The sequence below is a fragment of the Neofelis nebulosa genome, chromosome 2 (assembly GCF_028018385.1).
Source record: "Neofelis nebulosa isolate mNeoNeb1 chromosome 2, mNeoNeb1.pri, whole genome shotgun sequence".
In the NCBI taxonomy this organism is placed as follows: domain Eukaryota; kingdom Metazoa; phylum Chordata; class Mammalia; order Carnivora; family Felidae; genus Neofelis; species Neofelis nebulosa.
In genome coordinates this window covers 201,119,708-201,141,323 of record NC_080783.1, presented here as the reverse complement: position 1 = coordinate 201,141,323, position 21,616 = coordinate 201,119,708, and the positions used below count along the sequence as shown (strand labels likewise).

At 49.7% G+C, this 21,616-nt stretch overlaps 1 protein-coding gene across 1 annotated transcript; it reads left to right on the top strand.

Moving 5' to 3' along the window:
• Positions 1 to 3,867: 3,867 nt before the first annotated feature.
• SESN2 (sestrin 2) lies at positions 3,868 to 20,273 on the top strand. Its single transcript, XM_058718412.1, has 10 exons — positions 3,868 to 4,349; positions 10,575 to 10,640; positions 12,261 to 12,458; positions 13,037 to 13,219; positions 13,334 to 13,546; positions 14,098 to 14,248; positions 14,767 to 14,885; positions 15,249 to 15,439; positions 18,638 to 18,782; positions 19,353 to 20,273. The coding sequence occupies exons 1-10, from the start codon at positions 4,254 to 4,256 to the stop codon at positions 19,437 to 19,439; spliced, it is 1,449 nt and encodes a 482-aa protein (XP_058574395.1). The 5' UTR covers positions 3,868 to 4,253; the 3' UTR covers positions 19,440 to 20,273.
• Positions 20,274 to 21,616: the final 1,343 nt, after the last annotated feature.

Below are 21,616 nucleotides of genomic sequence, written 5' to 3'. Positions count from 1 at the left end.
CTTCAGTTCTGCTGTAAGGCTTGGCAGCTCACGACCTGTGAGCCAGAAGGTTCTTCCTGGGCACCTAGCACAATGCCTGCTTAATGAGTGATTAAATGGACGAATGTGTGAATAAGCCTTAGAGGGTGGGTCTGCTTTTGGTTTTATCAAATCGGTTAGAGTTAGGTTTCTTCTCTAAAAGCTCCCCCAAGGCAGGAATTGTATTCTGAGCTGGGAGGGGGTGTGCGTGAAAATAATAAAAAGAGCACAGAAAAGTACCTCTGGGGTGATAAATCACAGCCCCAGATATGGTCAGGGTACAAGGTTATTATAGCAGAGTGATTCCAGAATTTGGGATTCGAAAATTAATTCAGAAAGAATGAATACAGAACAGAAGAGAATCCCATTAGGGTTAAAATCTGTGAGAGGGTCTGAAGCTAAAGAAACCTCAAAAACATTTCAAATCCAATCTAGATGTATCTTCAGGGCTGGAATGTGATTGAAGAATAAAAAAAGCTTTGGCCAATCAGTGGCCTCAACATAGCTGATGCAAGAGTCGAGTGAGTATGGCAACAGGAGGTGGAGATCTTTGCCGAACCGAAAATACAAGGTGTGGGGGTGGGGAGGAATAAGCCCAGCCTGTGTCACCAGGCCGTGCCGTGCTGGGCCAGAAGCTTCACTGCTGGATTTTTCAGAGCCCAGGATAGTGCTTGGTACACACTAAATGGTTAATAAATATTTACTAAATAAAAGAGAGAGGGAAGAAGTGGGAGCCCTGACCAGCAGGTTTGATCTGAGTGGAGCTGGTTCAACAATTCATCTTTCACTGGTTTCTTTTGCTTAGACTTCAACTGCCCTAGCCACCTTCAAATGATAACTTGGCTTTTCACGGAGACTGTCCTATAAAGAGGGATGTGCTGGCCCACCAATTACAGGCCACTTGACAATTATATTCCTCACTCCCAATTAATATATTATAATTCTACTCTACGCATTACTTCCTTATGCCAGACTGCTTCTTACAATTCATGTCCTCCTCTCATCCATGGTGTATGTAGTTTCTGCTTTGGAGTCATTCCTGCCTGGGTTTGAAATCCTTACTCAACACATTACTAAGCTATCTTGGCCAACAAACCTCTTGAGCCTCAGTTACCTCATCTGCCAAATGGGGGCATAATCCATACCTCACCAGGTTGTAGTCAGAGTTACATGAAATAATAGACGTATCCTGGACTATTGTTTGAGCTCAGTAAATGGTAGTAGCTGTGTCTCTTCTCAGCTTTCCTTCCTCAGAGACTGAGTCACAAAAGCTCATCAAATTGAGAATATTTGTATCTTTTGCTTTTTCTTTTCACAAAATTACTTTGCAAGTGAAGCCTTGCGAATAATTTAGTCGTTTCCTTGAAGATCCTAAGGGATTATTTTACAGAGGAGGGTAACTCATATTTATTCATTCAAAAATGTTTGCTGAGGACCTACTACATGTTGGTGGGGGATACAAAGGCAATTAGACACTGCCTCAAAGGAGCTCTTCGACAGCCTGGTGCAGTCAAAAGAAGATACTGTATGACCTTGACATGAAATTTTACCTTCTGAGCTCAAGTTTCTTCACTTTGCAGAAGTGATCAATCACATATTCCATTGTTAGCTGAAAGGAATGGGTAAGATAAGCAGAGATGATAACAAGGCTGCATCACATTTAAAGATCAGTGGTATAAAGAGGTAGAAACAATGTGTTGAGGAGTGGAGGAGTGGAAGAGATTATTTTCAGCTGAGCTGAAAAAGCAACCCTTTCTGTAGGAAGTGGCATTTTTGAAGGCTTCATTCAGGCCACAAACACGCATGAAAGCATTGCATGTTGGGTAGGATTTCAGTGGGCAGAGATTTGCAGACAGAACCACTGGAAGAAAGGTTTGAAGGCCAAACAAGAAACATGGATGTGGTAGGTGATAAGACTGGAAAGGTAGAATGAGGCAGATCTTGGCAGATACCGTCAGTCTAGAGGTTTGACCTTTATTCTTAGTTGATGACATACCAGTAACATTTTTTGATCTAAACACTGACACTAACTACAGAGTAGATTTTTAAAAATGAAAGCTGAGGGGCACCTGGGTGGCTCAGTTGGTTGAGTGCAGGACTCTTGATTTGGGGCAGGTCATGATCTCATGGTTTGGGAGATCGAACCCTGCATTGGGCTCCGCAAACTGAGCGTGAAGCCTGCTTGGGATTCTTTCTCTCCCTCTCTCTCTCTGCCTCTCTCTCTCTCTCTCTCAAAATAAATAAACAAACATTAAAAAAATAAAAATGAAACTGAATCTGACATATGGGAATTTACAGGGGAATTCAATTCAAAGAAAGATTCAGTCACCAAGGGCATATTATTGGCAGGACAGGTGGCACAAGGCAGAGACAAAGATTTCAAGACATGGGCCCTGCCCTCAAAGAGCTTATAATCAAAAAGGTCAGATAAGACATGCATGTAGTGGGGCCTGGGTGGCTCAGTCCTTAAACCTCCATCTGTAGATTTCAGCTCAGGTCATGATCTCAGGGTTCGTGAGTTGGAGTCCCTCATGGGGCTCTTCGCTGACAGCGTGGAGCCTGCTTGCGATTCTCTCTCTTCCTCTATCTCTGCCTGTCCCTCTCCTCTTTCTCTGTCTCAAAAATAAATAAATAAACATTAATAAAAAGACATGTACACAGAAAATTACAATACAAGGTAGAGTGGGGTAAGTGTTATAATAGAGCCCCTGGTCCAAGTGCCTCCTTGGTTGCTCAGCAGAGGGTGAAATTCATTTCCTTCTTCCAAGAGGCTGGAGGCAGGAGACCAAATTAGAGAGTCATCCTTGGAGTGGTAAGCCTACTCTCATAAGGTCTCAGAGGGGACCTTGGAGGTCATCTAGTCCACCCTCGCTCCTGCTCCTGCCAGGATTCTCTCTCCAGAGTAAACAATGACTTCAAGATGGAAACAAAAAATGGAGTTCTAAAGAAAAACTGTCAAGGAAGAGGCTGTGGGAACAGGAGGTGAATTCACCTTTGAGGTGCTGAAGTGCTGGTAGAAGCAACTTATTCCCAAATGGAGCATTGCAGTCCAGGAAATGGATGAGATCAGAAAGAGTGCGTCTGGAGAGAGGAGGGATAAAAACAGAAACCGGGGAACACCCACGTTCCAGGGGGTGGAAGGAAAAAGAGGAGTCAGAGAAGGAGTGGCCAGAGAGAGAGATGTGAGAAGAGACCCAGTAGAACACCTTACCTCAAAGTTTCTAGAAAGGGAGTGGCCGGAATGGAAGACAGGACTGGAGGCCCCGAGGAAGCAGAAGAGGGGAAACTGCAGCAATAGGGACTGAGGTTAGACATGAGGTTACCAAGGACCTTTCAATGAATGAAGGCTTTTCCAGGGACCCCACAAATACGATGCATTCCCGTGCCTGGTACATTTTACGGTGGAGCTCTCCCGGAGGCCAGGGGGACAGGGCTCTCTGTTCTAATCTCCAAAGATTTGGGGTTTGGCTCTGTAATTAGCACCACCTCTCCTAACCGTAACCAGTCCCTGCAGGAACTGAAAACCTAAGGAACATACTTGGGAGGGACTTCACACCCGACTCTCCGGCCCAGCCCGGTGAAATCCCGTTTCATCACACAGCTCTAATGACTCTCTTGGCAGTCACTCTCGTCTGAAATTGCCAACGATCTGATTAAACCCTTTTGCGAAAGTTTGCAGCATTCATCCCGGGGTGACTACAGCTCCCAGACTTCCCCGGCGCTTCCCGGTGCCGATTGGCCGAGCCGTCGGCTCCAAGGGGAGGTGTCGTACCCGCCTCCCCGGGAAACAGGCATCTGATTGGCTGCGGCGCGGGGCTTTTGTGTCCCCGCCCTCCCCCGAGGACCGCAGCCGGCTGAGCGGCGCTGCTGGTGTCAGAGCCCGGCGAGCGTTGGCAGTTCCGCGGCGGGGATGCTGAGGAGCGCTGGGCTGGCGAGCAGCCGTGGCCACTGCGGACTTCCGAGGTACTCCGGGCCGTAAAAACCCCTGGGCCGCTGCCAATCCCAGGTTCCTGAGGCCATTCACCGCTCCTGAAGCCGGCCGAGGCGAGAGTCCAGCGGAGCAGCGGCTGTTCCCTGATTCTGGGCTTTCGGAGCGTTCTGGAACCCCGAGAGACATCCCGGGGCTCTAGAACCTCCCCAGCGGCCCCCAGTCCCGGCTTCCTGCGTGCGTCTGTACAAAACCCCCTCGGGTGCACCGGTCGCCGGCGAACCGTGGCCGGATCCTGGCACACAGCATGATCGTTGCAGACTCCGAGTGCGGCGCGCAGCTGAAGGGCTACCTGCCATTCTCCCCGGGCGGCGGCGGCGGCGGCGGCCCCGGGGCCGGAGAGGTAAGCAGCGCTCGAGCGACGCCACTCTTCCCTTGAGCCCCGAGCCGCGGCCGGGCTTCGGGCTGTCCCGGGCTGAGTCTGTGCTTGCCCCCCTCCCCCCGCCCCGGCTCGGGGAGGGGGAGTGGAGGCGCGTAACCTAGGAATGGGGTTGCATCAACTGGCACTCTCGGCCCCCTCCGCTCCCTCCCCCCGGGTTGTGGAACCTTCCCTGGCTCCCTAGGACTCCTGGCCAATGAGAGGGGAGCCTTCTCGAGGTTATCTCGGGTTTGGGCTCTCGACCGGAGAATCTTCAAGTCCAGGCAAATCCCGGCAGCCGCGGCTCGACCGACCACTCCTCCTCCCCGCCCCCTTCCGCAGATTCCCTTCCTCTGGGCTGGTGCTGGCGGGCGGAGGACTCTTTCTAGGATACGTCCCAGTGCCAGTCTCCCAGTGCGGGGATTGGGGCACCTGGGACTTGCCAACGGAGGTCGACCTCGTCCCCCGTCCACACCTGCACCCCCGATAGGAAGCGGGGGAGAGCGGGCGCTCCAGGGCCTTGGCCAGCTGCCGGGTACGCGGCGGCGGCGGCGGCGGCAGCTGGGGGAGAAGGGGAGAAATCCTGGACGCGGCTCCCGAAGGCGGGCGGCGATTATCCTGCGCCCTGCTGACTGGTCTCGGGTCCCAGAAGTTTGCTTGGCCGGGACTCTTTGCGGCGAAGCTAGGAATAGCCTGGGCCTAACCTGACACACCTCCTGCTCCCTCCCCACACCCATCACCACCACCCCCGACGACAATGGACATCTTATCATTTCTTAAACCCCTACTAGATTCTGGTCTCCAGGTTTTGCCTTTTCTCCGAGTCCTCAGGACTAAACTAGCAAAATATGAGCTACACTGTAGCCCCATTTTCCAGGATGAGGAAATTGAGGCCCAGGAAGGGCTACGGAGAGACTTCCCTTCACTCACCGCCACCAAGTAGCTCATTCTTTGGCCTGGGCGCCTCTAGGATTCCCTAGTGTGCTTGCCACTACATAGTTTTGCTTGTTTTTATTTCCAGGCCTGGAGTGTGGTGCAAGTGTATTGCTGGGGCTGGGAGTCTTGACAAGTGCCAGTCCTGTGTGACCCTGGAGAAATCGTTGCCCTTCTCTGAGCAGCATGGTTTCTAGGGGTCCCACCTCCAACAGTGGATGGTTTGCGTCCTGGGTTTTCTGTGGGCTTGTTTATCCTTCCCCACCAGAGTTTAGGAGCCCCAATGTGGAGGAATGAAACGCATGCCTGTCACTGCTCTGCTGAGTGGCTTTGGCCAAGTTACTTTACCCTCGGTCCATTTCTTTCTTGGAGGGTGGGAGCTGGATTTCTTGTTATTATTGAGAGCATCTAGCCACTAGAGGGGTGCTGGGTTCCAGTCCCAACGTTCCCATTGCTGGCTGTGTGACCATAGCCAAGTGATCACAACTCTGATCTGCAACTTCTTCCCATGGAAATTTGATAGTATCACTGAGGATTGTTGGGAGAAATGACAGAATACAAGCAAAGGCTGAAGCACAGTGCCTGGAACTGAGTCAGATATGCTTGGTATTGTTAGAATGTGGTCATTTCCCTTTCCCCAGAGTGTGTCACAATGGGGTGCCTGAACCTGTCCCTCCTGCCTGAGGTGAGAGCCGGCCCATCCCTCTCTGAGTGCCTGGGAAGTGGCCTGGGGAGAAGAGAGTGCCTCGGGTGGTCTGGGCAGGCTCTGAGGGAGTGGCCTTTAGATGGAAGCCACTGTCAGCAGCAGGAGAAAGATGTTGATATCTGAACCCTTTCCACACACTTTTTTTCTCTCTCTCAAGAAAAGAAGACCTTGGGAAGATGTCTACTTTAAGCAGAATCCTTAGAAGACAGCAGGGCGGCTGGACTTACAGAGCCTGGTGCCCTGGGCCCAAGGGAAGACCCACATGTACAGTCCCCTCAACTCTCATCTTTTCACCACATGCCCTTAACCTAAATGGGTCAAGGTCTACAGACTCTAGGACTTCACTCTAGGACTGGTAGTGTGTTTTCAGAGCCCTCTTGGGCTCTAGAATCACTTCCTCAAACATCACTTCCTCTGGGAAGCTTTCCCTCCCCCCACCCCCCATAAGTCCCTTCTGCATGCCCTCCTTCAGGCCTGCTTCTCTGTTGTTGGAGCTTTAATGCTATCCATAAGGTAACAGTCCTGTAATCGGGCGTTTTGCGTCAACTTTGCTGGACTAGAGACACTGTGTAGGTCACATCCCTAGCACTGTTCCTAGCACCTGAGAAGCGCTTGTAACTCTTTGCCCCTTGTTGGCTCAGCTGACACTTGGGAGCTGTGCATGCTTTGAAGCCAGATCTGAGCCTGTCTGGAACAGGACTCAGAAAGGGCCTCAATGAGCTGTCTCTGAAGAAGGAATAATAAGACCTATTTCCCTCAGGGTAGTTGTGAGAAATCAGCCAGATCAGATGTATAAAGCACTTAGCCTAGTGCCCAGCCCATGGCGCCACTCACACCAGCCTCCTTCCAAGGCTGGAGGGAAGAAGCTGCTTGAGCTCTTGGTCTCCCTCCCATGTGTAAACCCAGACAAGGATCCAAGTTCTGCAGGCAGCTGCCCATGGGGTGTTGTTGGGGACGAATCTCTTCCCTTCCCAGCTGGTAGAGTGACTTCATAGGTATCTGTAGCTGAGTCCTGGGGGTTGCAGGCTCTGGATAGAAGACCAAGAATAAGGCTGGGCCTACTCCGAGAGGCTGATGTGTGTGATGGACAGAACCCTTAGAAGCCAAAGTGAACTGAGCACACATCCTAGGCTGGCCACTCGTCAGTCGGTGCTTAACCTTTGGAACCTTGATCTTTCTTTGTGGGCAACATAGAGACCTCCACCCCCAAAACTGATGAAGATTATATAGTACCTGTGTGCAAATGCCTGAGCTAATATAAAAATTAACATTTAGTGAGTGCTTAAATTAGGAGCCAGGCATTGAGCTGGGCAGGGTGATCCTCTTCACAATTTGCCTGCCTGTTCAGGGTCCACCCAGAGGGACTTCAGTGTCACTGGGGTAACAGGGAGCCGGATCTAGTGTGTGCCCTCAAAGTAAGAAACAACACAGTATGACAGGTGCTGTGGCTGGGAAAAGTGGATCCCTCGGAATGTGGGCAGGGAGAAGCTTCTGGTGAACCCTGGGTGCAAACCCTGACTTGACCTCTCTGAGCCTTATTCTGTGTCTGTAAAATGCGAACCCTCAGAGTAGTAGTAGATCCTACCCTAAATGCATGTAAAATGCTTAGCTGATGGTAATCAGTGTTGTTACCTTCCATCCTTATGGACTTCCTACCCCAGGAAATACGGGAGGGCTGATTTGGAGGCATCATCTCTTGGCAGGAGGACCCTGCCCTGTCTGCTTCCCCTGAAGTTCTGGGTGTCAAGGTCAGAGAAACTTTCAGGGTATTGGAGCTCTGGACTGGAATCCACTTGGTCTTGCCTTCAGGACTTTGTATTTTCTGTTCCCTTTGGCTGGAATGCTGATCCCCTAGATCTTTATGGGCCCTGCTGCCTTCTCATCAACTCATTTAGATATTTGATATTTAGATAGCAACTCAAAGGTTCCCTCTTCAGTAGCTCTCCCTGTCTCCTTAAATTAATATATTGCATACTCCCACCCCATCATACACTCCCTCATTGATCTTTTTCATTTACTTTGTATAATCTGCGATTTGAAAGCCTGTTCACTGTTTGTCATTCTCCTTTAGATCATGAATTCTGTGAAGGCTGAGACTGTCTTTTCACCCCTGTTCTCTTGTTGCCTGCATTGTAGTCATCAGAAATATTTGTCGAGTGAACAGATTAACTCTGATTCCACCTGGAAAGCATTTAGCACAGTGCCTTATACTTGAGAAAATGATCAATAAATGGTGTGAACCAATGGCCTTCCACCCCAGCTGTAAATTATGCTGGGCCCCACCCAATTAAATTAGAATCGGAGGTGGGACCTTGACATTGGCATCTTTTTAAACGGGATTTTATACTGCTTGGGTTGAGAAGCCCTTGCTTGAAATTACAATGAGATTAACGGTAGCTGACTTTTATTAAGTGTTTAGTGCCATAGAGGTACTTACTGAGGTAAGGGGTAAGGGCTGTAGAGGTATTATCTCATTAAATCCTCATGACTACCCAGTGAAAGTGGGTACTATTATCTCCATTATTTGGTGAGGACACTGAGGCTCACACTGCTAGCAGATAGATAATAGGTGGTGGAGTTGTCATATGATCCCAGGCAGTTTGGTCAAGAGCCCCTATCGTTTAACTGTACTCTATAATTATCATCATGGTGTCACCATCATCATAATTAGGAATGAAAATATTGGTGGGTCCAGACCTATCACCTAAAGGTATCAGTTCCTTCCCTTGACAGCTCCTGGGGCAGATTTTAGAGAGAGAAACGGTTCCTAAGGCTGTTCCTCCCCAGGGGAGGCGGGGGGAAGCCCTCCAGGTCCCCCCACCTATGGTTTTCTATCTGCCCTCTGGTCCCCTGAGGGGGAGGCCCAGATTGTGGAGTCAGCAGTCCTTATCTCCTAGACCTAGCTGTTAGGCTTTTTTCCTTTGGTGAGGGAGGAGGGAGATTAAAAGTGAGTACTTGGAGATTGTGGTAATTTTATGTACTGGACTTGGACCAGCCTCGCCTGGTATCTCCCAGAAGTGTGGGCTGAAAGGGCCCCGAGACATTAGCCCAACTACCTTTTTTGTCCGAGATTAAGGCCCAGAGAGTCTTAAGTCACCTTCTCAGAGTCACACAGCAAGTTAGTAACAGAACTGGTGCTCAGACCTGGGACTTCCAGATCCCACCGTTCTTTCTGTGTGGGCCTTCAGAGTTCTGCTTCCCTCAAGAGGCTTTTGGCCATCTGAGGAGGAAGTTTCAATTATAATTTTTAGTCCCTGGACACCTGGGGATTGGTATTAAGTCCGGTTTCCAATGAGGAGGGAGAGTTAGGGGGACACCCTCTCTGTCCAGTGAGAGCATGACTCCGGTTTGGGTAAACTGTTTCCAAGGCCGGTACTGAGAAGAGCCTCCCTCCCAGTTATCAAAACAAATGAGTAAATAAAACATCCTCCCTGAACCCCACCTCTCAGACTAGGAGCAGATTTAGTGAGTATATGACTCCTATGGTTTCTAAAGAGTCTCCAGTACATGGGGTCAGAATAGCTGCTACCGTCAGCTTTCTATGTCCTGCCTGGATTCCCTCCATGCCTCTCTGCTTTCTCTGTTTTCTTCCTTCACAGATTAGTATGAATGACCTGGCCCTGCCTTCCACAGAATGTGATCTGGTATCAGGGAGACCTGAATCAGACAATTAGAAGACAATGGTTTCAGAACCAAAAGCACTAGGAATGGTGGGGTCACGGATAAGGGTCATCAGAAGGTTCCCGGACCTGGAAGACTCTTAGTTGCGCAAAAGGAGTGACCAGTGGGGGAGCAGGGGACCTAAACCACTAATTTATCTGGAAGGCTAATGGGAGCTGGAGTCAGGGTTTTAAGCCAACTGATGAGATTTGCACTTGAGAAAATTTCCTTTGGCTGCGGAAGGTTCGCCCTCCTGGAAACCACCATGTCGTGGACTCGTTAAATGTGCTCCTAGTTCCAGAGGTATAGTTCAGGGAAGATGTTTTCTTTATTCGTTCCCTTTGTTAATTTGGTAGAGGATGGGTAGGAGAGGGCAGGGCCACAGAGGCAGGGAGACCATCGGTGAGGCTGTGGGTGGTGATCCAGACAAGGGCTGGTTGTAGTCTATGAAGTGGTGATGGTGGGAAGGATGAGAAGGGAGCATTTGAGAATAACTGAGTCTGCATCATAGGGAATCTAAGGTACTTGGTAATCCGGCTTCAGGATGCAAATGAGGAGGTTTCTTGTATGGAATCTCCAAGGCTGCTAAAAAGGTGGCCTCCTAGAGATGTGCACCATGGTGGCTATATATCTCCATTCCCCATGCACCTCCCACCCAATACTGGGGCTCCTGGGTCCCTGCCCAGTTCCTAAAGAAGTCACCCTGTGGGGCGAGCCCTCTTTTTTGCTTACCCTTTCTCCGCCTGCCAACAGGTGTGCATCTCCCACCTGAGTCCTCTGTGTAGGGTGCACCAAAAGGGTGGTTTGAAAAGCTCAGTGTGGCTTCTTGGGTAGGAAGAAAAAGATGGAGAGTGAACTATGCTCCTAGTTCTCTCTTTTACCTCCAACAGCCATGATATATTTCCTTCTAGGAGCAGAGGGGAAGTCGGACTCGGCGAGGTCCCCGAGGGCCCAGCGCCTTCATCCCAGTGGAGGAGGTAAGTTTGGAAGGGGTTAGGAATTCTTGATCCCTGGGAAGAACGGACATGGGACCTTGGGGGGGGGGGGGGGGGGATAGGGGGGTATCTTTGCCCGGCTCTTGAAATAGCAGCTTTGAAACTACCCTTTCAGGTTCCTGACTCATTTAACCCACAAAGAACTCTATGGAGCATGCATATCACAACCCCATGTTGCTAGGAAGAAACAGGCTCAAAGAGATAAAGTGATAATGACACTGCTAGGTAATAAACTTTTGATTCCCAGAAAAATGCCTTTTTGCCTTAAGAAGCTAGAACTGTCTATGCTAACTGCTCTTCCTTGACTATACATATATTACTTTTTTTTCAACTTCAAAAGTATTATTTTGTTCCTTATAGAAAGCCTTTTTATGTTTCAGAAAGCTTTGGTCTCCCGTAATCCCATCTCCCAAAGAGATAATCACTGTTACTTAACCATTTATCACTGTTTTCTGGGCTTTTTTTTTTTTCCATATAGAACCAAGGTCATACTTTACATCCTTTGGTGTGGGGGCAAGGTTATTGTCACGTTCCTTATTTTTTTCACTTCCTACAACAGAGACTTCTTTAATCCACGGAGTCAGATCGCTCATTCATTAATTTTTTTTATTTTTAAAAGCTGATTTATTTATATTGAGAAAGAGAGCATGTGCGCGAGCAGGTGGGGAGCAGAGAGAGGATCCAAGCAGGCTCCATCCACACTGCCAGTGCAGGGCCGGACGCGGGTCTCAAATTCACAAACCCTGAGATTATGACCTGAGCCGAAACCAAGAGTTGGACACTTAACTGACTGAACCACCCAGGTCCTCCTCATTCGTTCATTTATTTAACAGATATCTATTGAATGACTAAATGTCAGGCACTGTTGTAGGTGCTGAGGGTACAGCAGAGGCCGAGACAGACAAAAATCCTTGCCATCTTGTAGCTGACATTCTGGTGTGGGGCTGCTGGTGGCAGTGGGGTTATCCTCAAAACACTTGCGCAGCAAAATGTAAAAATGAGTTTCCTCCTATTTCTTTGGTCTTCAGTGAACAAAACAAATGTTTTCTTTTGTCGTCCTCTTTGCTTTCCTAAGTTGGCAAATATCTAACCACCCCCCCTTCCCTCTCCACCCTTTGTAAATGGAAAGTAAACAGCCACCTGCTGATTATTTATGTCTAGCCCAGAATTTTAAACTCAAGTATTGTTCTTGTATTTTATTTTTTCATCTGTAAATAACCAGTCCTCTTTCATTTTTTTAAGTTTTATTTACGTAAGTAATCTCTACACTCCACGTGGGGCTTGAACCCCAACCCCAAGAGTTGCACTCTCCCCCCCACTGAGCCAGCCAGGTGCCCCAATAACCAGTCCTTTTTTATGATGAGAAAAGAAATGGGTTTTGTTGCTAATCTGGATTTCAGTCCACGTTCTGTCATTTACTAGATCTGTAACCTTGAGGAAGGAAATCACTTAGTGAATTATCTCTTCCTCCCCTGTGTTCCTTTTTTTGGACATGGTGGTCATTTTTAGTTTTCTCAGTCCCAACGCAGTGAATGTGTTGGGTCTCTTCGGTGTTGAGAGCAGGAGGGGAACCCACCCTCTGTGGTCACCTTTGCTTGGCAGGTCCTTCGGGAGGGAGCAGAGAGCCTGGAGCAACATCTGAGGCTGGAGGCATTGATGTCCTTGGGGCGAGTGGACAACCTGGCGGTGGTGATGGGCCTGCACCCTGACTACCTTAGCAGCTTTTGGCGTCTACACTACCTCCTGCTGCACACAGATGGGCCCCTGGCCAGCTCGTGGCGCCACTACATTGCCATCATGGTGAGCCTGTCTGAGCCCAACTCTTGTACGGGTGGCCACGTGGGGGGACTTGGTCTTTCGATTTCTTTGCTGGGTGCTTCCTGAACTCATTTCATGGGACAGGAGAGAGGCAGCCCTGAGCAGAGGAAAGCCCTAGTCTTATCTGATTATCCACAAAATTTTGGATTTTGAAGACAGGCATTTTTATTTATTTTTAAAATTTTTTTTTATTCATTTATTTTGAAAGAGAGAGAAAGCACGAGTGGGGCAGGGTCTGAGAGACAGAGGAGAGAGCGAGAATCCTAAGTAGGTTCCGCACCAACAGTGCGGGGCTCGAGCCCACAAGCCGTGAGATCGTGACCTGAGCCAAAGTTGGATGCTCAACCAACTAAGCCACCCAGGTGCCCCAAAGAGAGGCATTTTTAGTGCCTGCTTTATGAACTAGCAAACTGAGGCACAAAGGAGTCAGGTGACCTGCCTAAGGTAGGACAGCAAACTAGTGGAACTGTGGTTAGAACCTAAGTTTCCCGCCTCTCAGGCAACAGTGAGGCCTGTGACGTCTCCATCCACAAGCAAGGTTCTGTCCACCCCCTCCATAGGCTGCCGCCCGCCACCAGTGTTCCTACCTGGTGGGGTCCCACATGGCTGAGTTTCTGCAGACTGGTGGTGACCCTGAGTGGCTGCTCGGTCTCCATCATGCCCCCGAGAAGCTGCGCAAGCTCAGCGAGATCAACAAGTTGCTGGCACACCGGCCGTGGCTCATCACCAAGGAGCACATCCAGGTGCGGTGGGCAGAGAGGCAGGTCCTGGAGGGAGCACGGGGGCTGGGCCGGGACATGTCAGGCAGTCAGCCCGGGGTCAGGCACTGAGCAAGTCTGGCCTCCTTTCCTCTCCAGGCCTTGCTGAAGACGGGCGAGCACAGCTGGTCTCTGGCGGAGCTCATCCAGGCCCTGGTCCTGCTCACCCACTGCCACTCGCTGGCCTCCTTTGTGTTTGGCTGCGGCATCCTCCCTGAGGGGGACCCAGAGGGCAGCCCTGCCCCCCAGGCACCTTCACCCCCCAGTGAGCAGAGCAGCCCCCCCAGCAGGGACCCGATGAACAACTCTGGGGTAAGTCGTGCGGCTGGGTCTTGCTGGGAGAGGAAGCTGGCATGGCCTCCGGTCCTTGGATGGAAGCCACCGCTTCCCTATCTCACACCGAGAGGCCTCAGAAAATTTAGTTGACTTTGAAACTCCCATTTTCTCATCTGTGACATGGGGCTAAAGATCTCTACTTCATGGCAGTTGTGAGGATTAAATGAAACAACCGTGTGGGGTCTCTCAGCATGCAGCCTCACAGACTTAAAGCCTCCCGGGTGTTAGCACTTTACAAATACAAAGCTTGCTTCTTATTTAGAAGGGGGCCTTGTGTGTTTTAATATAAAATTACAGATACTTTAACCATCCCTTTCCTGTGAGGGCAGTTGATGCTCAGAGAAGACATGTCTGTCCTGTAGCTTCTTAAACTTCACTTTGGGAAGCACAGAGCATGCGAGCTGCCCGGCACTGCGGCCGCCGCAGGAGGCCTTCGCCATCACTCAGGAAGGCCTGGCTTGTGGGAAAGGGGTGTGGAGTTTCCTGGGGCCGGGGAGTGAATGGTCACCACTGGGTCCCTCCTCCAGGGCTTCGAGGCTGCCCGAGACGTGGAAGCGTTGATGGAGCGCATGAGGCAGCTGCAGGAGAGCCTGTTACGGGATGAGGGAGCATCCCAGGAGGAGATGGAGAGCCGCTTTGAGCTGGAGAAGTCAGAGAGCCTTCTGGTGGCTCCCTCAGGTAGAGGACCATAGGCCTCCAGGTCCCAGGGGCTGCCCCCTTCTGACACCGTCTCTCCTGGGGAGTAGGCAACTCTGCATAGCACCTCTTGTGTTTGGAGGCCACATCTCAACCACTCCTTCTAAGAGGTTCTGAGAGTGGACTTTAGGGTCGGACCTGGGTTTGAATCGTGACCTGTCAGCCCTTCCGGCAGTGTGACCACTGAGAAGTCACTTCCTGTCTCGGGGCCTCAGTCTCCTCCCATGCGAAGGATTGGTTTGTAGGGTAAATGGGACAACAGAAGCAAAGCTCTTAGCACAGAGTGAGTGGCTTCACAAATAACTACTGTTGTTAGGATCGCTAGTATTCTTACTGGGGGCCTTATCCCCCAGGTCCCTGGGCCTGACTCACCTCCTGCCGTAGCGAGGGGCTTTCTCTGGCCCTCCACTCTGCATTCACTGGCCACCTACTGATGAATCAGTAGATGCCCCTGTACTCCGTGCCTGGGCCTCACTTTGACCTCTTTCTGACGTACTTAGCTGACATCCTGGAGCCCTCTCCACACCCAGACATGCTGTGCTTTGTGGAGGACCCCACTTTTGGATATGAGGACTTTACCCGGCGAGGGGCTCAGGCACCCCCCACCTTCCGTGCCCAGGTAGGCTCTCCAAACTATTCTTGGCATTGCTCTGGATTTACAAATAAGCAAGGGGTAGATGGTGTGAGTGCTTAGAGAGTCGGGCACCTGCTCCTTCAAGATTTGATGAGGGAAATGGGAGACCCTAGATCATGACAGGACATGTCTGCGCCCTGAGCTCAGGGGATCCTGATCCTAGGGAGAAGGTCATCACCAAGGTGCATCTTCCTTGGCTTCTTAGGCCCAGACCAAGCAGCAGGTTAGATTTGTGGGGTGGGAAGGAGACATTATAGAGAGTGAAGTTGTGCTCCAGCGAATGGGGCCCCTATGGCCAGCCTTGGGCCCCAAAGATTCTACTCACTGACCCCTTCCCATGTTTCTCAGGATTATACCTGGGAAGACCATGGCTATTCACTGATCCAACGGCTCTACCCTGAGGGTGGGCAGCTGTTGGATGAGAAGTTCCAGGCAGCTTATAGCCTCACCTACAACACCATTGCCATGCACAGTGGAGTAGACACCTCCATGCTCCGGAGGGCCATCTGGAATTATATCCACTGTGTCTTTGGTATCAGGTGAGCAATATATTCCCTCATCCAGGCCTATGTGCACTACAAATCCTCAATCTGAGCTCACAGCTGTTTCCTTTTCTCTTCGTTTCTTTTCCCTTCTTCCTGCCTATACTATTTTTTCAAAGCAAATTTATTTCATTGCTGATTATAAAAGATAGTATGCTCACTGTTTGAACCTTATAAACAAAACTCTTTAATCCCACCCCCTAGAGATAACTATGGAGATATAGAGACAGTGTGTGTATTTCCATTCCAAGTAGGAGTTCTTCTCTTAGCAATAAACAAGGACAACATAAATGCCCATCAGTATGGGACTCTAAATAACGTTATATCCACCCAGTGAAAAAGTATGCAGGTATTACAAATTATAATGGTCTCTTTATATTGCTATGGGAAATTATTCAAAATGTATTGAGAAAAGAGAAAGCTGGTTACCAACCAGAATCTTTTTAAAAAAATTTTTTTTTCAACGTTTTTTATTTATTTTTGGACAGAGAGAGACACAGCATGAACGGGGGAGGGGCAGAGAGAGAGGGAGACACAGAATCGGAAACAGGCTCCAGGCTCCGAGCCATCAGCCCAGAGCCTGACGCGGGGCTCGAACTCACGGACCGCGAGATCGTGACCTGGCTGAAGTCGGACGCTTAACCGACTGCGCCACCCAGGCGCCCCACCAACCAGAATCTTTTTGTGCCCCGTCTTTTTTTTTTTTTTTTTTTTTTACTAAAAATATGTGCATGCATGGGAAGTGTGTGGAAGGTTATACACTAAAATGTTAATTAATAATGGTTGTCTCTGCATAGTATGTGATTAATTACATTTCACCTTGTTACCTAAGTATTTTCTGATTAAAAAAAAAAAAGTAAGTTTATTTATTTTGGGGGAGAGAGAAAGAGAGAGAGAGCACCGGAGGGGCAGAGAGAGGGAGAGGGAGAGAATTCCAAGTAGGCTCTGTGCTGTCAGTATAGAGCCCAATGTGGGGCTCAGACTCACGAACCGTGAGATCATGACCTGAGCCGAAATCCAGAGTCAGATGCCTAACTGACTGAGCCACTCAGGCGCCCCTCTGATTAAAAGTAGATTTTTTTTTTAATTGATAGAATCATGCTTGATATTTTTCACTCAGTAATTTATTGTTAACTGCCTTCCTTGTCAGTATGAATGGGTCTCTTATTTATGCTTTTTCACCACTGCATGGTATTTTGTTATGGATGTAGCATAATTCAATCATTTCCCTATTGTTGGATGTGTAGATAGGTTGCAGTTTTTCACTATTGCAAATACCACGTGCACTGACTAGCCTTACACCTAAGTCCTTGCGGGTGAGCCGTAGGTATGAAATTACCTGTCAAGGATATACACAGATCAATTTTTTTTTTAATGTGTATTCATTTTTGAGAGAGTGAGCAGGGGAGGGGCAGAGAAAGAGGCAGACAAGAAAGAGCCCCATGGGGGCTCAAACCCACAAATCACAAGATCATGACTTGAGCTGAAGTCTGACGCTTAACTGACTGAGCCACCCAGGTGCCCCCAATTTTTGTTTTTAATCTCACTCTGATAACATTGTGGGAAATTCAAAGAATTAAGGGAAAAAAACCAATTTCCCCAAATTCAACTACTCCACAACCCACATTCACATCCTGTGACATTCTTTCTCCATTGTTTTTCTGCTTTCTAATATAGTTGCTTTTGTGTAATTGGAATTATAATGGGTATTATATTTTTTCAAATATGCGTTTGATGTTTGTAAGGAGAAACAACTGGATTTAGAGTAAATTTAGAAAACAGAGATAACAAAAAGGAGAAAATAAAGATCATCCACGATCCCACCTGCTCTTATTATTGTCAAGTGTTTCTTTTCTGTCTTCCCACCCACAAATAACCAAAACATATCATTCTACAAACATAAGATTTTCTTCCTACTCACTTCACTGATTTTACTCACTTAATCAAATGTGTGCATATTTTAGTGAACACATGATCTTGCTTTTCTCATTTAATGGTTTATTCCAAGCATCACATCAACAAAAAAAAAAACCCCAAATTTTTAAAAAGGCACGTGTTCCCTGTAGAAAATGCATGTTGCTAGTTTAAATTATATTTGATTGAGTGGATTGAGTTGTACTTAATTGGGCATCCTCTTGCCGGTCATTGACAGACTTCCAGCTCAGGGGAGGTAGAGGAGAGACAGACATCTTTTTTTTTAATTTTTTTTTTTTTAACATTTATTTATTTTTGAGACAGAGAGAGAGCATGAACAGGGGAGGGTCAGAGAGAGAGGGAGACACAGAATCTGAAACAGGCTTCAGGCTCTGAGCTGTCAGCACAGAGCCCGATGCGGGGCTCGAACTCACGGACAGTGAGATCATGACCTGAGCCGAAGTCGGCCGCTTAACCGACTGAGCCACCCAGGCGCCCCGAGACAGACATCTTTGAGTGTGGCACAGACTAATTCCTGTCCAGCTCCCACATCCGGGCTCCCCCATTCTCCAACAGGGTCCTTGCTCCTATACCTTTGTCTACTGAGTCTGTCTTCCAGTTCTCAACCAGTCTTCCCGATCCACACCAGTCTGTGATGACTAACTGGCTCCCTGGACTAGGGAGTGACAAAGTGGCTTCTAGACAGGTCACCAACTCGCTCTTTGACTTTGAACACGTTGATCGGCTTCTCCAGGCTTAGTTTGCCCATCTGTAAAAAAGAATACCATTTCTTTTTCGCTTTGCCTCTTCCTTCTCCAGGGAAAATATTTGTACAGGCCTCCTGCCCCTTCTTCCATGGCCTTTACTATAGTGACCTTGGAGCCAGGCAGAGATGGGTTTGAATTCCATTCCCAGGACAAGTGACTTCACTTGCCTGAATCTCCATTTCAGCTGTAAAATGGGGCTGATGAATCTGGCGTATTATATGCAATAGTTCTGTAGACAGCATATATCGTAGTTTTGAGGATTCCGTGAGCACATGTTCATGCAGCTCATGGCTAATTCTCTGCAATCTTTGGAGTGGTCCCCTGCCAGTCTAGCAGCGGCCTGTGATGTGGGACATCAGCTACTTTTCTAAGAGGAACCAAACTTCTACCCGCTTCCTACATTCTGCCTTTTCTTGCCACACGCTGTTCCTCCTTCTGAAGGGTGGGGTTAGGGGACAAGAGTCAACTTCTGGGAGCAGAGGATGGTTGATGCTGTTGGGGTCTTTCCATCCAGATATGATGACTATGACTACGGGGAGGTGAACCAGCTCCTGGAACGGAACCTCAAGGTCTATATCAAGACGGTGGCCTGCTACCCAGAGAAGACCACCCGAAGAATGTACAACCTCTTCTGGAGGCACTTCCGCCACTCAGAGAAGGTACAGCCCACGGGGGAAGGGGGAGTCAGCACCCAACGAGGTATCCCAGATGGAGTCTTCTGCCAGTTGGGACACCTGGGTTCAAATCCTACTCTAGTGTGTGATTTTCACATTTACTACCTATAAAATGGGAACGTGCTTCACGGGGTCCTCAGTGGCAGCCAGGAGGACCTGGGTTCAAATCCTAACATAGTCACTCAGCATTGTGACCTTGGGCAAGTCACTTTGCCCCTCTGAGCTTGTTCTCTTCACAGTGAGAGCAAATGCTGCCCACATTTCAAGGTCGCTGAGGAGGGGGGCGGGCATGAAACGAGAAAACGAATGCCCGGGGGTGGCGCTTGTTTTTAGCTTTGGGGGATAGAGAGATCAGTGGGGATAAGGATAAATGTGCTAGAAATTCTTCAGCAGTCGTTGTCCCCAACTGCTCCGAGCCTTCGGAAAGGTCAGGGCGTCTTTATGGGAGAGATGGATGAGGTGAGTGGTGACTGGTCAGGGGAAGTGGCAGTCTGGGAGGCATGGGGATGGAGAGGAGTGACACCAGTTGCCAACAAGCCCTTGTCTGTGCCCCAGGTCCACGTGAACTTGCTGCTCCTGGAGGCCCGCATGCAGGCTGCCCTTCTCTACGCCCTCCGTGCCATCACCCGCTACATGACCTGACTGCGAGCAGGATCTGGGCCCGGAGCAGCTGACCCTGGGGGCATCCTCCTCCCTGCAAGGACTTCTCTTTCTGGAGACAGACCCTGATCCTTTTCTGTCCCAGCCCCCCCTCCCCTACTCTGGAGGTTGTAGGGCTTGTGTGTGACTTGTAGCCCCTGAGCCGTACCCTCCTTTTTTCATACCAAAACGGACAGGATCATTGCATTGACCTCAGCAGAGATCTCTGCAGAGATCTCAGCTCTGCCCTCGGGAGCTGGAAGAGGAGGACTAGCAGATCGCAAGGGACCATGCCCCTCTTCCTGCCCCTGACCCCAGAGGTGGAGGGCACCGGAAGGAAATGAGCTGAGCTCAGACTCGCGTGCCAGCAGGCTGGGCCGCAGGCATCACAAGTACTGTGGCCTTCCTGGACTGGGAAGTCCCTGCCTGCCCCTGAAGGAGAGGGGTGGACACCTGCAGGGACTGACACTCCAAGCAGTTGTGCCCTTTCTCCTCCTCCTCCTCCCTCACTCCCAGATTTCATTACCTCCCACCTGCCATTCACCCATCAATGTGAAAGTCAGTGTCACAGCTGGTCTGTGTGTTTGGCTCCCCAGAAGCCTGTTCTGTTGGGCAGCCTGAAGGCCCCCTGTTCCCTAGTTGCCCTGATCCTAGTTTAGCACCTTTGACTTTCTTCACCCTCTGACTCTTTTTTTCCCATGCCTGATGGTGTGAGGCCCCAGAAGAGAGATCAAGCACGTCAAAAAAGTAGATTATCTCTAGAGAGCTTGGGGTGTCTGTGGGTCCCTCTGACTTCTGGAGAGGAGGGAGTATTATAAATTCTCTGTATTTTTGGTTCTTTATGGGTGAGGTTCTTGGGGGCCTCACTTCTCTAGCCACAGTCAATGCCTGAGGAGAAGGACAAGGAGAAATCTGTTCTGCCCGGGACTGTACGTGCCCTACAGAGGCCAGCACCCCACTCTCCTATCTCCCACGGCTGTGCCACAGACCTTTCCCAACAAGTGAGCCTTCCTAGGTGGCTTAGGAGGAATGGGCTCAGGGGGAGAGTCAGGAGACCCCAGGGTCTTGTTTGGGCCCTGCCCAAACTGGTCAGGTGACCAGGGCTATGTTGCCAAACATGTTTGACCTCTGTTTTTACAGTCGCAGACTGAAGGCTGAGACTGTATGTGATGTCTGAGTCTCCTCTGGGCTTCTCAGGCCAACCTGCCAGCAGCGAACTGCAAATCTTGCAGAATCTCAAAGGCCTCTAGGGACGCCCCGCCCTGGCAGTCAGTCTCTCCTGGCCACCTTCCAAGGACACCTCCCCCCACCCCACCCCCCCATCCCAGATTCTGTCCCCTCCTCGATTTAAGTGGATTGCTCGGAGGCAGAAGCAGCCAAGGACCGATCCCAGGCACTTTCTGTAGCAAATAAGCTGTGAATTATGACGTCCCTTGCCTTTCTTCTGGCACGATGTGCCTGCTCTCTGACCAGTTTGGTGACTGAAGAAAGGCAAGGGTCATGATGCTGCTGCTTCTGACCCTCCTCTCTGAAGAGGGACAGAAGAGGAGCCCGTTCAGTGTGCCACATTTCACACCCGTGCAGGCATGGGAAAGCGGCTGGCACCCCCTTCAGGCCTCAGGCCCTCTGTGCAATGAAGCTGAGCAGGAGGGAAGAGGCCCCAGCATTGGGGTTCGGCTTCTAGAAGGGACGTCATGACTCTGTAAATGTCCCCTGGGTGGGTCGGGAGGGGTATCTAGTGTTCAAATGCAGAAATCTTTGGCTTTGCTACCAGTTCTGTATGCTGAGAAATAAAAGTTCACCGAGGTTTTGTTTTGTACTTCTTGTTAATGGGCTGTTTTTCTGTTTCCAAGGGTCATGGTTCATCTCAGCATAAGCAGGGAGCTGTGATTGCATCATGAGACTGACCTGCTCGTCCCTACGCTGCCCGGCACTTGTGCTCAGTGACTGCAGGGTTGGGGGTGGTTGGCATTAAAAGTCTGTTCTGTCCCTTGGGTGCCCAGCCCTGCCTCCCATCTGTGGCTGGCCTGGCATTGTGGAATAATAATGGCCATGTTATTTTTCTCACTAACCCTGGCCTGGACTTGGAGGCCATTTTTCTGAATCTGCGAGAAAATTTAGACCCAGAGGTAAAGTGTACCTACCACATAGGTAGTCAATAGTGGATCTAGGATTCCAGC

Bases quoted from the DNA above. Each gene is read 5' to 3' on its own strand.
- SESN2 (XM_058718412.1), top strand. From the start codon at position 4,254: ATGATCGTTGCAGACTCCGAGTGCGGCGCGCAGCTGAAGGGCTACCTG. The intron at 4,350-10,574 runs GTAAGCAGCGCT...ATTTCCTTCTAG, and splicing joins GCGGCCCCGGGGCCGGAGAG to GAGCAGAGGGGAAGTCGGAC. The intron at 18,783-19,352 runs GTACAGCCCACG...TCTGTGCCCCAG, and splicing joins ACTTCCGCCACTCAGAGAAG to GTCCACGTGAACTTGCTGCT.